The sequence below is a fragment of the Spermophilus citellus genome (genome assembly GCF_964194105.1).
Source record: "Spermophilus citellus genome assembly, chromosome: 14".
NCBI lineage: Eukaryota > Metazoa > Chordata > Mammalia > Rodentia > Sciuridae > Spermophilus > Spermophilus citellus.
In genome coordinates, this window is record NC_138194.1 from 40146016 (window position 1) to 40161205 (window position 15190).

Genomic DNA, 15190 nt, shown 5'->3' on the forward strand with positions numbered 1-15190 from the left:
GTAGTAGAAGTTTTTTTGTTTTTTTTTTCTTCCCCTTTATTCTTTTTTCCAGTCCTGGGTCAAACCCAGGTCCTCACACATACTAGAGAAGTGCATTATCACTGAGCTATTCACCCAGCCCTCACTGAAGTTTTAATTTGCATTTTCCTTAATGGTTAGTGATGCTGAATACCTTTTCAAGTGCTTACTGCCATTTGTATATGCTCTTTGATGAAGTGTCTGCCCCTAAATGGCAATTTTCAAGAATATAAGTAACAATAAATGTTGGTGAGGAGGCAGGGGGAAAAGGCAGACTCATATATTGCTGGTGGGACTGCAAATTGATACAACCACTATGGAAAGCAGCATCGAGATTCCTCAGAAAATGGAATGGAACAACCATTTGACTCAGTTATCCCACTCCTTGGCATATACCCAAAGGACTTAAAATCACCATATTATAGTGATGCAGCCACATAGATGTTCATAGCAGTTCAATTCACAATAACTAAGCTATGGAATCAACCTAGGTACCCTTCAACAGATGAATGTATGAAGAAAATGTGGTATATATGCACAATGGAATATTAGCCATAAAGAAAAATGAAATTATGGCATTTGCTGGTACATGGATGGAACTGGGGACTATCATGCTACGAGAAATGAGCCAATCCCAAAAAACCAAAAGCCAAAAATATCCTGATATGTATATGCTGATTCACAATACATGGGAGGGCATCAGGTGGGAGAGGAGTAGAGGTTCACCAGATCGGACGGGGGGAATGAGGAGAAGGAAGTGGAGAAGGATGGGAAAGACAGTAGAATGCATCAGATGTAACCTTCTTATGTTCATATATAAATACACGAAAAGAGTAACTCTGCATCATGGACAACCAGAAGAATGCGAAGTTATATGTCATCTATGGATAATATGTCAAAAAACATGTCATCTATGTATAATATGTCAAAAAACATTCTACTGTCATGTATAACTAAAACAAACAAACAAACAAAACAAAAACACCAAAAAACAAACAAAAAAAAATAAGTCTGCCCATGTCTTTTGCTCATTTTCTAGTTGAATTGTTTCTGTTTTTCACTATTTCTTTTTGAGAGTTTATTTTACTGTGAGATGGGGTCTCATTATATTGCCTAGGTTGGCCCTGGACTGCTAGGCTCAAGTGATCCTCTCACCTCAGTTTCTGGAGTAACAGGACTATAGAGGGATGTGCCACCACACCCAGCTAAGGATTTTCATATTCTACCTACTAATCATTTGTTGGATGTGACTTGCAAATATATTATCTCAGTCTGTAGATTTGTCTTTTATCTATACAACAGTCTTTCACAGAGCACACAATTTTGAAGGCTAATTTATTATTTTTTCGTTTTGTGAAACATTCTTTTGGTGATATGTATGCCTAGGTCCAAGTCCCAAGCATTTTGTATTTCTTTCTCAATAAAAGGTTGAACGTTCAATGTTTTTTTTTGAGTGTAAAAGGGTAGGATTTATTCAAATTGGAAAAAAAAAATAGAGCTCTCACAGGATGAGAGGGGACCCAATAGTTGCCTTAATGTTTTACATTGAAGTTCATGATCTATTTTGAGTTAGTTTTTGTATAAGCCGGGAGAATTGGCTTGAGGTTCTTTTTTTTTTTTTTTTTCTTTCCCCTATGGACTTCTAATTGATAGAGCACCACTTATTAAAAAGGCTATGTTCTAGATTGGGCTGTAGCTCAGTGGCAGAGCTCTTGCCTAGCATGGGTGAGGCACTGGGTTCAAGCCTTAGCATCACATAAAAATAAACAAAATAAAGGCATGCTATTCTTCTACAACTACAAAATAATAATAATAATAATAATAATAATAATAATAATAAAAAAAAGGGCTATGTTCTTCCACTGAATTGCTTTTGAAACTGTTAAAATTATTTGTGTATATTTGGGAATGGATTTCTGGGTTATTTACTCTGTTCCATCGATATGTAGGTCAATCCCTTCACCAATATCACACTATACTTGGTGACTATAGCTATGTAAAACTTGAAATAGCTTTTGACTCATTTAATTCTTCTTTTTTTAGGCTGTTTCAGCTACTCTAATCCTTCTGCCTTTCCATATGTATAATATTCCCTACATCTACAAAAAATATTACTGAAATTTTGGTAGGAATAATGTTAAATCTTTATATCAGTTTGGTAGAAGTGTCATCTTTGTAAGACTGAGTATTCCAAACAATCAGCACAGTATATCTCTCTATTTAGCTTTTCTTTTACTTCCTTTATTAGTATTTTGTAGTTTCTGGAATATAGGACCTGTAAATATCACTTTTAGATTTAGACCTAGTATTTAATTTTATTTTTGCGCAACTGGAAATAGTATTTTAATGTCCATGTGTTCATTCCTAGCATACAGAAATATAATTGATTTTTATACATGTATCTTATATCCTGCAACCTTGTTGAACTGCCTTATCAGTTCAGGGAGGTTTTTTTCCCTTGTGAGTTCCTTGAGATTTTCTTCTGAGACAATCACATCATCCACAAATACAGTCTTGTTTTTCCCTTTCTAAGCTTTTTGTTTCCTTTTCTTGCATTACTGCACTGCTTCAGATTTCCATCAATATGTTGAGTAACAGCAACAGCAGACATGTCAAAAAACATTCTACTGTCATGTATAACTAAAAAAAACAAAACAAAAAACCCAAATAAAAAATGTCTGCCCATGTCTTTTGCTCATTTTCTAGTTGAATTGTTTCTGTTTTTCACTATTTCTTGATTTAAATGGGCAAAGTATACAGCCTTTGTCATTAGGTATAACATTAGTTCGTGATGTGTGTGTGCGCGCGCGCATGTGCTTTTTAAGCAGCTGAGGAAGTCCTCCTTAATTTTCATTTTTGTGAGTTTTAAAAATGTATAGGTGCTGAAATTTGTCAAATGCTTTTTCTATATCAATTGCTATGACCATTTGGTTTTTCTTCTTTTGCCCTATTAAGTGGTGGGCTACACTGATTAATTTTTGAATATTCAACAAGACTTGCATGTTATATTTTCACTTTCATTTAATTCAAAGTGTTCAAAGTGTAGCCTGACTCATCTCATTTAATAATTTTTTCAGGCTGTTTTAGCTACTGTAGTCCTTCTGCCTTTCCATATGTATTTTATTATAATATTGCCTACATCTACAAAAAAATATTACTGAGATTTTGGTAGGAGATTTTGTATTTTCTTTGAGACTTTATCTTTGACATACAGAAGTGTATTTAATTTTTGAGCATTTATAGACTTTTCAGGTATCTGTTATTGATTTCTTTTTTAATCCCATTGTAATTAAAGAATACACTCTCTCTGACTTCATTATTTTCAAATATTGAGATTTACTTTTTATTGCCCAGGGTGTGGTCTACTTTCATATATGTTCTGTGGAGGCACCTAAAAGATTAAATAAAGTCTCCCACCATAATTGTGGACTTGTCTGTTTTTCTGCATTTTATCAGTTTTCGCTTTCCATGTCTTATAGATTGTGTCTGGTGCATACATTTAGGATTTTTAGGTCTTCCTGTTGAACTGACTCTTTTGTCGTTATGGAATATCCTATTCTGTCTTTGGTAATTTTCTTTTTCCTCTAAAATATACTTTTTCTGATATTAATACAGTTGTTTCTACTTTCTTTTAATCGATATTTGTATATCTTTTCCATTATTTTATTGTTAACCTACCTTACTGTTATATTTGAAATGAGTTTCTTATAGATATCTTATTACTGAGTCTTGTTGTTTAATCTTCTCTCAATCTCTGTCTTTTGATTGGTGGATTTAGATCACTTACCTCACATTTAATTACAGACATGTTAAGGCTTAAATCTGTTACTTTATTCCCCTCTATCCCCAATTTTCCTTTGGGTTAAACACTTGAGTTCCAAACTGATTTATCTATTGTTTTTTAGTGTATAACTCTGGATAACTTTTTAAGTAGTAGCTCAATGTAGCTATTGCACTAGATATATAACTTACTAAAGTTTACCAGTATCTTTTTACCTAATCAAATGAAATATAGAAATCTTACCATCCTTTAACCTCTATAATTTATAATATTCTCATCTATTTTGGTAACCACGACTCAAAAGAAGAAAAAAGTCTATCATACTTGTCTATATTTTTGTTTACTGTGTTCTTTCTTTCATTACAGTGTTCTAAGATATCTTTCTTTCATATTTCATTTCCACTAGCGAATTTCCTTTAGCCATTCTTTTATGGCAGATCTGCTATTTAAAAATGTTTAGTTTGGGGTTGGCTTCGCTCCTTGAATCTGTAGGTGTTTAATTCTTTTTGCTAAATCTTAGAAGTTTTAGAGTTATTCTCTTTCTCCTATCCTTCCAGGACTGATGACACATCACCAAAATGTTCGTTATAATCCCCAAAGTCCCTGAGGTACTCCTTTCCCCCCAGTCATTTTTGTCTTTGAAGTTTAGGACCCTTGTTTATTTATTCCTTATTTTTTTAAAAAAACTTTTATCTTTTAGTTGTAGTTGGACACAATACCTTTATTTTGTTTACTTATTTTTATGTGGTACTGAGAATCAAAACCAGGGCTTGCACATGCTAGCGAGTGCTCTACCACTAAGCTACAACCCCAGCCCTTATTCCTTATTTTTTGTGGTATTGGGGATTAAACCCAGGTTGCACATGCTAGGCCAGCACTCTACCTCTGAGCCACACCTCCAGTCCATCTCTGCAGTTTAGAATGAGTAGCTTCTAATGTGTTATCATCTAGTTGCTACTTTTTTCCTCTGTCTCTTCCCTTCTGCCACGGGGTTCATCCACTGAGCCCCCTTTTGCTCTTTTTTTTTTTTTAAATTTTAATCATATATTTGTTAGTTCTAAAATTTCTATTTGGTTCTTTTTATATTTCTTTTTTCTGAGGAGGAGAGGCAACCTTGACTAAGGTTTATTTATACAAAAAGCATAGTAGGAGGACACCAGCTCCATGCAGATAATAGCCCAGAAGTCACACAAGTGCTTTTGTTCTTAAATTGGCCTTCACTATGAGGCCTTTGTGGGAGCCTGAATACTGCTGGGAGTCTAACACTGCTGAGACCCTTGGCAATGGATGCATGAGTATTTTTCCCAACCTTGGGGTGGGTGATGTAGGCAAGCTGATTAAGCTTGTAGGTGACACCCTTTGGGAGAGTCCAGACTTAAGCTCCTTGGGCTTTATGAAGACCTTGCCAGGCTCAGTATATGCACTTGTGGTCTTGGTGTTGTTTGCCTGCATCATCTTCAGGCCCTTCTTCTTGTGCTTCTTGGAAAAACGCATGTTTTTCACAATTTTCAGGTTTACCTCCTTAAGAGATACACAGCTTTGTAATTAGGGCTTTTTAATGCTATTTCGGTGCCATTTTCCAGACTGGTTGTGTATGTGGTCCTCAAACTTGGTCATGTCTGCACCATAAACTGCTTCTTATATTTCTTTGGCTGAAACTTTCTATTTGTTGGCTAAAACTACTTTTCATTTGTTCTAGCATGTTCCTAATTGTTTGCTGAGGCATTTTCATGATGGCTACTTTAAAATCATTAGATAACTTTGACATCTTTGTCATCTCACTATTGGAGTTTTTTTTTTTTTTTCTCCTATTTGAGATCTTCCTGGTTCTAGGTATCCAAGAAATTTTCCCTGAAACCTCTGTTGCATACTGTTATGAGACTCTGCATCATAATTAAATTTCTGCTCTTTTTGGTTTCCTTTGATACCCCATTACTGCCGTTTTGACAGTGGGAAAACCTCCTTACAATCTAACAATAATAGATATGGTGCCTCAATTTTTTTTCTCTCAATTAACATTAGAATAGTTATTTTCTAAAAGCTCTCTACCTTACCAATATTTTACTTTCCTGATCCTTTGGCCATAGTAAGGCTTTTTCTGCCCTGTCCCCATTGGTCATTCTAGCTTGTCAGTTTTTCTAGCACCTATTCTGAAGTATGAGACAAAAACAAAAACCAAGGAAAATCAATGTTGTATGATTCAAGTACAAAGGTCTGCCTTTTTCTATTCATCTTTTAGAATATTCCTGTATTGGTTTTATATATGATATCCAGGGTTTTAAATAGATGCACTTACCAGGAGAAATAAGAAAAAAATAAATATACTCCATATTCCCAGAAGCAGATATCTTTTGACTATTATTTTGACCTTTCATCAATTCCTAAATCAGATTAAGAAATTAAAGGTTGATTCTACCCCTTTTTAGAGCACAGAACAGAACTCTGTCTTCTTAAAATACTTTATCAGAAAGTATTTTTGTTTTATCTTTTAGATAAAACTGCACGGATGATAACATTTTGTAAATGTTTACCTATGGATTTTATAAAAATAAAATCATGTCAGATTACTTCTTAAAGTCATTGGCTTTTGAGAGGTAAATTAATTTTCACAAATTAAAATGATGTTCACTCATGAGTAAGGCAAATTCCCACCCAAATATAAACATGTATTTTATTAACCACAAATACAGAACTTTTGTAGTAAGTGCTGCCAAAATAGCCATGGAATATATTTCATTTAAATGTTCAGCAAAAGAGAAAACAGTAATTTACTGATTATAAATAAAAATGTACTGTTATTTGTTAAATAAATGAACACAAAGGCATTAGAGACAGAATTAGTAATCTAAAATTATTTTCCATTAGTTGATGCCTTATTATTTGACTTCATAGTATTTTGTTGTTGTTGTTAAAATGGAGCAATGTTGTATTTATGGTTCTTAAAAATCAATAAGATGGCCAGCATGGTGGTGCATGCCTATAATGCCAGCAGCTTGGAAGGCTGAGGCAGGAGGATCTCAAGTTCAATGCCAGCCTCAGCAAATTATCAAGGCCCTAAACAACTCAGTAAGACCCTGTCACTAAATAAAATATAAAAAAGGGCTAGCGATGTGGCTCAGTGGTTAAGTGTCCCTAGGTTCAACTTCCAGTACCAAAAAAAAAAAAAAGAAAAAAAATCCCTAAGATACTCATTATTAATAATTAATAAATTAGGGTATGTTTCAGATATATTGAATACCTCTCCTCCTTCCACATTGGCTCCTTTATGGTTTCAAATGTAACATATCTAACAAAAGAGCACCTCTCTAAAACAGGTAGTTTTGTCTGTTTGAAGTTGGACAAGAGTAAAACAGATTTTTCACTGGGTGTGCTGTATGAAGTGAAATGTCATAATTATTGTCAATAACAGAGGACATCTTATCAACTATACATAAGAATAATATTTTATCTAAGAGTTCTTCAGTGTACAAACCACTGATGCAGAATTACTGTACTTAATTTCTGGGGGGCTGGGGATGTAGCTCAGTGGTGGAGCATTTGCCTAACATGTGTAAGGTTTGATTCTACACACCACAAATACATCAATAAATCTGGGTTCAAGGGTTAATTGGAAAAGCTGCAAGTATTACTATAAATAAATATTTACTGACTGCTTACTATGTTAAGACACAGTGCTAGCTGTTGCTTATTAGGACCCTGTCCTCTGCTACCCTTGGAATGATGAGACTTTTTCAATTGTCTTCCTTTTGCAGCTGCTTTTACATGCTGTTATCCAGGAGGAAATTAAGCACTATTTTGAGTAAGTTACTCATATTCTTAGCCTCTTTTTTCTTTTAATAAGACTCAAGAGTCTGTTGGAAGATGAATGTTAGAAGGCATTTCAAAAGAAGAAATTTTTCTACTTGATGATTTTGAAGGACTATTAGAGACTAATAAACTGAGGGAATAAACACCAAGAAATAAATGTTTAGGTATACGAAACATTTCTATTATGTGATAAGATGATGGATATTTAAAAGGGCCTTTTATTTACCTCTTCTACATTGGAAGCAGTCTTAGCAGAAGTTTCCATGAAGATAAGTCCATGTTCTCGTGCAAAAGCTTCACCTTCTTCTTTTTTTACTTCTCTTCTAGATTCTAAATCACTAAACATGGGACAGAAAGGGTCATGTTACTAAACATGGTACAAGGAGAGACACCTGTGCAAAGTACACAGATGAGTTTCTATAAATGTGATAAAAAGACACTGTCTACCCAATTCCTTGAAGCTACAGAAAAATTGTTGAGTAAAATCCATAGTCCTAAGGAAACATTAATTAGGTTATAAATCTCAGTAGGTTTAATTATCAGTTTCTTCTAAAAGCAAAAATATTGTGGGGAGGGTATGAAGAAACAAAGTCTAAGCCAGAAATTCTGGATGAAAGTATGCTACTCATTTTTATCATACTAAAATTGTATTGGACAAGGCCGGGGAGGGATTAGACCTTCTCTTATGAGTATATTCTACTGTAAAAGTTTATAAATTTTACTATTATACAATTTTTATTTTTACTTTAGGATATAACACCCATGAAATTCTATATAGCCTCGACACACTTTTCTGTTGGATTTACTTCAGTTTTTAAGATATAAAACCAACAAATATAGCTGAATCATCTCCCATGTGCCTGTGCATCCCTGGAACCACTGTCTTCCTTCTTACTTAAAAAGAAACTACTGTTTTGAATTTAGTGTTTTCATTCTCATGTACATTTTTATATTTATATTCATGTTTATAATCATAAACACAAAGTACTTTTTGCATGTTTACAAAAATCCAGATGTAGCTACTGTTCTACAACTTAATTCTAATTAACATTACGTTTCTCAAATTTATACATATAATACAGGTAGATCTAGTTTTCAAATTTTTTACTGTTGTACTATATTCTACTAAATGAACACACAACTTATTTTTATTTCCAGTAGACATGATTATTTTAAATTTTTCATTATTACAATGAACATGTACACACACACACATGTGTAAAAAAAATTGTGTATGTATGTGTGTGTACATGTACATGCGCCAAAGCCTTTTCAGGGAAGTATTTTTCAAACAGTATTATGACTCACTGAATTGTAAAATCACTTCAGTAGGTCATAGTCAGAATTCCTTAAAAAAAAAGAAACATAATAGAAAATATCAGTGTATATAACCCATTGTTTCATGGAATGTTTGTTAAACACGTTAATTGCATACTCAATTTATGTACTAGGCTGTGATAGACAATATATTTTCTTAAAAAAACAAAAACAAAAACCCAAAAGCCATTGTACTTGAACATTATGTAGTAACAAGCTGCTTTCCAAAATAGTGGTCATGTCCTCAGTTGCCCAGGCATAAAATCAAACTGCTGTCTTTGACTTTGCTTTCCCTATAAATCTCACCTAAGTTGTTTTCTATTACTTATGTGTCTGTCTTTCCTAAGTCATTTTTTAAGTCTTATGGTCTTTTTTCCTTTTACTATTAAAAACTTTAATCTTTTAAAACTATTTCCTACTTCTTGTATAACCAATTTATAATGTCACAGTTAGCAAATTTGTGTCATCTGTCACTCTACTAGGTCACTGCCCTTCTCAAATCCCTTCACTGGCTCCCTATTGCTTAATTCATTTACTTCAAAAATTGCTTATTCCTTGTTTTGATGTCTATCCCAATTCACCGCAAGCAATAATAATCACCCCATTTATTTCTATTGTTCTTTCCCATTTATTATACTATCACTTAAAGAAGGGTCACTCATCTACAGTTATCAGAAACATTTCTTGTGTATATACATTTTTCCTTTACACACTGAATTATAAGCTCCTTGTGATCATCAACCAAATTTAAAGCCACCAGTATATTCCAAGGCACAAGGAAAACACTGGCAAGATAAAAGTGAAAAATTTTTATTCTTCAAATATTCTCTTATTATTTTATACGTTGAGTTTTGACACATGTACCTGTAAAGCCACCAGTCCCCCCCAAGTTCATTACACTCCACTGTCATAATCCTTTCCTCCCCCATATCTTAGGCAACTAATCATCTGCTTTCTGCCACCACAGACTAAGCCTGCATTTTCTATAATGTAGTCCTACAGTATCTGTTCTCCATTCAGCATAACTGTTTAATATTTATCCACTTTGCTGCATATATCAACAGTTCGTTCCTCTTTATTGTTGAGTTGTAGTCCGTTATAATGCTGTAACACAATTTATTTATACAGTTATTCATTGACATTTGGGTTTTTCCTAGTTTTGGGATACTACAAATAAAGCTACTACAAATGTATGTACAATTCCCTATATAGACATGGGAAAATAAATTTATGCTGGGTAAACATCTAGGAGTACAATGGCTAGGCAGTGGATATATTTAATTACTTTCCCTCAGTTTTTTTGTTTTTTTTTTTTGGTGGTACTGGGGACTGAGCCCAGGACCTTGTGCATGTTATACGCAAGAACCCAATGAACTACATACCCAGCCTTTTAAAATTTATTTTGAAACAGGACCTCATTAAATTATCCAGGCTGGTTCCAAGCTTACGATCTTCTGGTCTCAGCCTCCCAAGCAGCTAGAATTACATGTATGCACCAGCACACCTGGCTTTATGTTTAATTTCCAATGAGACTCTAAAAATGTGGGCATCCATTTTAGATTCCCATCAGCAGTAGCTACTTTTTTTCCCCAAATTTTTATTGGTGCATTATAATTATATTTAATAGTAGGATTTGTTGTTATGTATGAGTACATATACATGATATGACAATATAATTTGGTCAACACCCTCCCCCGGTATTGCCCCTTTCCCTCTCCTCTTCCACCTGGTCCCTTTCCTCTACTGATTGCCTTCTGATTTTCATGAGACCCCCCAACCTCTCTTTTTCATTTTTCCTCTCAAGCTTCCACATAAGAGAAAACACATTATTCTTGGCTTTCAGAGTTTGGTTTATTACACTTAACATAATGCTCTCAAGTTCTGTCCATTTTCCTGCAAACGACAATTTTGTTCTTCTTTATGATTTAATAATACTACATTATATACATATACCTCATTTTGTTTATCCATTCATCCACTGAGATACCCCTAGGCTGGTCCAATATTTGGCTACTGTGAATTGCACTTCTACAGACATGGGTATGCACACATGGTACAGTATGGTGACTTTAATTCTTTAGGATAAATACTGAGGAGTGGTATAGCTGGGTTATACAGTGGTTTCATTTCTGTTCTTCTGAAGAATGTCCTTATTGAATTCCATATAATCCTACCAACAGTACAAAAGTGTTTCTTTCCCTTACATCCTCTTCAGCATTTATTATTCTTTGTATTTTTTAAAAATTATTTTGAATTTTAATCATAGCAAATATGTTTTAAATGTAGTTATGAAATCAACATTACCACATATACAAAGGACAAGACTCCAGTTTGGCATACAAAAAAATACCATATATTAAAATTAGATTCACTGGAAAAACTCAGGTGTATTCTGATTTTTTTTTTTTTTTTTTTGGTAACAAGGATTGAAACTAAGGGTACTTAACCACTGAACCACATCCCCAGTCCTTTTTATATTGTATGAAGAGACAGGGTCTGGCTGAGTTGCTTAAGGCCTTCCTAAGTTGCTGAAGCTGGCTTTCAACCTTCAATCCTCCTGCTTCAGCCTCCTGAGCCTTGTCCAACTAATTGTACTCTTGATAGCTACCTTTCTAACTGGAGTGAGATGAAATCCCAGTGTAGTTTTGATTTGCATTTCCCTAATTGCTAAGTATGTTGCATATTTTTTCATATATTTGTTGGCCATTTGTATTTCTTTGAGAAGTGTCTGTTTAGTTCATTTGCCTATTTGTTCATTGGGTTGTTTTTTGATGGCAAATTTTTTGAGTACTTTATATACTTTGGGTATTCATCCTGTGTCAGAAAAGTAGCTAGCAAAGATTTATCTCATTCTGTAGGTTTGTTCTTCACTAAGACTTAAATTTTTTCTTTGTCATGCAGAAGCTTTTTAATTAGATGCAATCCCATTTATCAATTCTTGGCATTATTTCCTGAGCTTTAGGAGTCCTACCAAGGAAGCCATTGCCTATGCCTATATGGTAAATGTTGGCTCTATTTTCTTCTAGGATTTGCAACTCTTAGGTCTAATTCCAAGGTCTCTGATTTATTTTGAGTTGACTATGTTCAGGCTGAGAGAAAAGAGATCTAGTTTCATTCTTCTATATAACCAGTTTTCTCAGAACCATTTATTTATTTATTATAAAAATATTTCTCCAACAGTGTTTTTGGTGCCTCTGTCAAGGATCAGATGACTGTAGATGTGTGGATGTGTCTCTGTGTCTTCTGTTTTGTTTCACTAGTCTATGTATCTGTTTTTATGCCAGTACCACACAGTTTTTGTTACTGTAATTCTGTAGTACAATTTGAAACTGGGTATTATGATTCCTCCAGCATTTTATTTTTTTGGCTTAGAACTGCTTTGGTTATTCTGTACCTTTTATTCTTCTAAGTGAATTTTAGAACTGTTTTTTCTAGTTCTGTGAAGGATGCCATTGGTATTTTGATGGGAATTGACTGAATCTGTATGTTGCTTTTGATGAATGGTCATTTTAAGAATGTTAGTTCTGCTGATCCACAAATATGAGAGGTCTTTCTATCTTCTAGTATTCGATTTCTCTTGACAATATTTTATAGTTTTCATTGTAGAGGTCTTTCACCTCACTGGTTAGATTTAGTCCTATTGTAATTATTATTTTTTGAGGTTACTGTGAATGGGATTATTTTTCTGATTTCTTTCTCAGCAGATTCATTATTGGTATATAGGAAAACTACTGACTTTTCTATGTTGATTTTGTAACATGCTACTGTACTGACTTAGTCTATTAGTTCGTGCGGTATCCTAGTAAAGCTTTCTGGATCTTCTTAGAATCATATCTACCAAACAGATAATTTTACTACTTCTTTTCTATTTTTTATCCTTTTTATTTCTTTTTCTTGCCTAATTGCTCTGGCTAGAATTTTTAGTATTATATCAGAGTGATGAGAGTGAACATCTTGTCTGGTTTTGAATTTTAAAGAAAATACTTTCATTTTTTTCTCCCTTTTCATTATGATGTCACCTTTGGGTTCATTGTATATAGCCTTTATAATGTTAAAGTAATTTCTTTATATCCCTAGTTTTTTCTTAATTTTTTTTTAGTTGTAGATGGACACAATATCTTTGTTATATTTATTTATTTTTGTATGTGGTGCTGAGGATCGAACCCAGTGCCTCATGCATGTGAGGTGAGCGCTCAGCCACTGAGCTACAGCCCCTGCCCTTTTCAGTGTTTTTTATCATGAATGGTCGCTATTTATGTTAAGTGCTATATTATGTTGAAGGCTTTCTCTGCATCTATTGAGATGACTATGTGATTTTTGTTCTTAATTAGCAGTATATCTTTACTGAAGTGTCAATTCACATCTTTTACTTATTTTACAAAGCTGGATTATCTGATTAGTGAACTGTGATAATATTCTTATATTCTCACATGAAGAATATTTTATCTAGAATACATACAGAATACAATATTCTGTATGTATTCTAGATAAAATATTCTTCATGTATTCTAGATAAAAATACTTAGTGGTTGTGGCTCAGTGGTAGAGCACTCACCTTCCACATGTGAGGTACCACATAAAAATAAATAAAATAAAGGTATTGTGTCTATCTACAACTAAAAAAAATTAAAAACCTTGTTAGATACATGTTTTGTGAATACTTTCTCCCAGTCTACAGTCTGCCTTTTCATTTTTGTAACCTTCCCCTCCACCCCCACCCCCCCGCCTTTTTTGAGTTACAGGGGATAGAACTCTACCATTGAGCTACATCTCTAACCCTTTTTATTTTGGGACAGTGTCCCACTAAATTGCCAAGGTTGGCCTTGAACTTGTGATCTTCCTGTCTCAGCCTCCTAAATAGCTGGGACTACACAAATATGCTACTACCCTGTTTCATTTTTGTAACTATTTTTTGGAGAGCAAATGTTTAATTTTATTTAAGTGTAATTTATTGACTTTTTCCCCCTTTTATAGCTCATGTTTCTTTCTCTCTCTCTCTCTCTCTCTCTCTCTCTCTCTTTCTTTCTTTCTTTCTTTCTTTCTTTCTTTCTTTCTTTCTTGGTCCCACTAAGAAATCTATGCCCAAACTAGGGTCATTAAGCTTTTGTCTTATTTTAGAAATTTCAAAATAGTTTTAGCTCTTACACTTAGTACTGTGATCTACTTAATTAATTTTGTTTCTCTTTCTCAAAGCTGTTTTAGCTAGCTTATGGCTTTTGCAATTTCACATACATTTTAAGGAAAGGGTTGGGTTCATTTTTTTTGTAATTGACTATTACCTGTTTGAGCATAATTAATGAAAAAATTACCCTTTCCCTTTCCTGAATTAGCACTTTTGTCAATAAATTAATTTGCCACATATATATTGATTTACTCTTCAGAACTCCTTATACTGTTCCACTAATCTATTTTGACTATTCTATTTTGGAACTTAAATGTCCCCCAAAAGCTTATGTGAATGCCTACTAGCCAGCTGATGGTGCTATTAGGTGGTGGAATCTTTAGGAGGTGGGGCATAGTTGGAAGTAAGTTAACTCATTGGGGGTGTGCCCTTGAAGGGGATAATAGGACCCTGATCCCTCCTTTCTTGTTTTCCAGCTTCCATGAGATGAGCACTTTCCTCTGCCATATGCTTCTTCCATAATATATGGCCTTGACAAAAGCTCAGAAGCAATGAAGGCAAGTGACCATGGACTGAAAACTCTGAAACTGTAATCCAAAATAAATACAACTTTCTTTTATTTTACTTTTCTTAGGAAAGCTAATTAACATATGCCATTAGCAGACTAAAGTAGTTATAGTAGCTTTATAATAAATCTTGAAATCAGTATTATGGAAACTGGTGAATCCTCCAATTTTGTTACTCATTGTCAAAACTGTTTTGGTTAGCTTACGGCTTTTGCAATTTTGCATACATTTTAAACTCAGCTTGTCAATATCTAGCTCCCCTCAAAAAAAGTGTGTAGGGAGGCTGAGGTTGTGGCTCAGTGGTAGAGTGCTCATCTAGCACATGTGAGGTACTGGGTTCGATCCTCAGCACCACATAAAAATAAAAAAGATATTAAAACTAAAAAAAAAAAAAGTGTGAAGGACTTTGGAAGTTCAGTTCATCTTTAGATAAACTTGAGAAGAATTTGTATCTTAAAAATATTTAGTTTTCTAAGCTGGGCATGGTGGCATATGATTGTAATAATAGCTTGGGAAGCTGAGGCAAGAGGATCACCAAGTTTGAGGTCAGCCTCAGCAACTTGGTGAGACCTAAGCAAT

The 15190-nt window shown here is 33.9% G+C and overlaps 1 protein-coding gene across 1 annotated transcript in view; it reads right to left on the minus strand.

Annotated features, from left to right (window-relative positions):
* The window catches only part of RAB2A (RAB2A, member RAS oncogene family), a 92129-nt gene that overhangs the window by 18077 nt on the left and 58862 nt on the right, over positions 1-15190 (minus strand). Inside the window, exon 6 of the mRNA XM_081265947.1 lies at positions 7833-7944. Coding sequence (XP_081122073.1) covers positions 7833-7944 — 112 coding nt within the window. The remainder of the gene's footprint in view (positions 1-7832; positions 7945-15190) is intronic.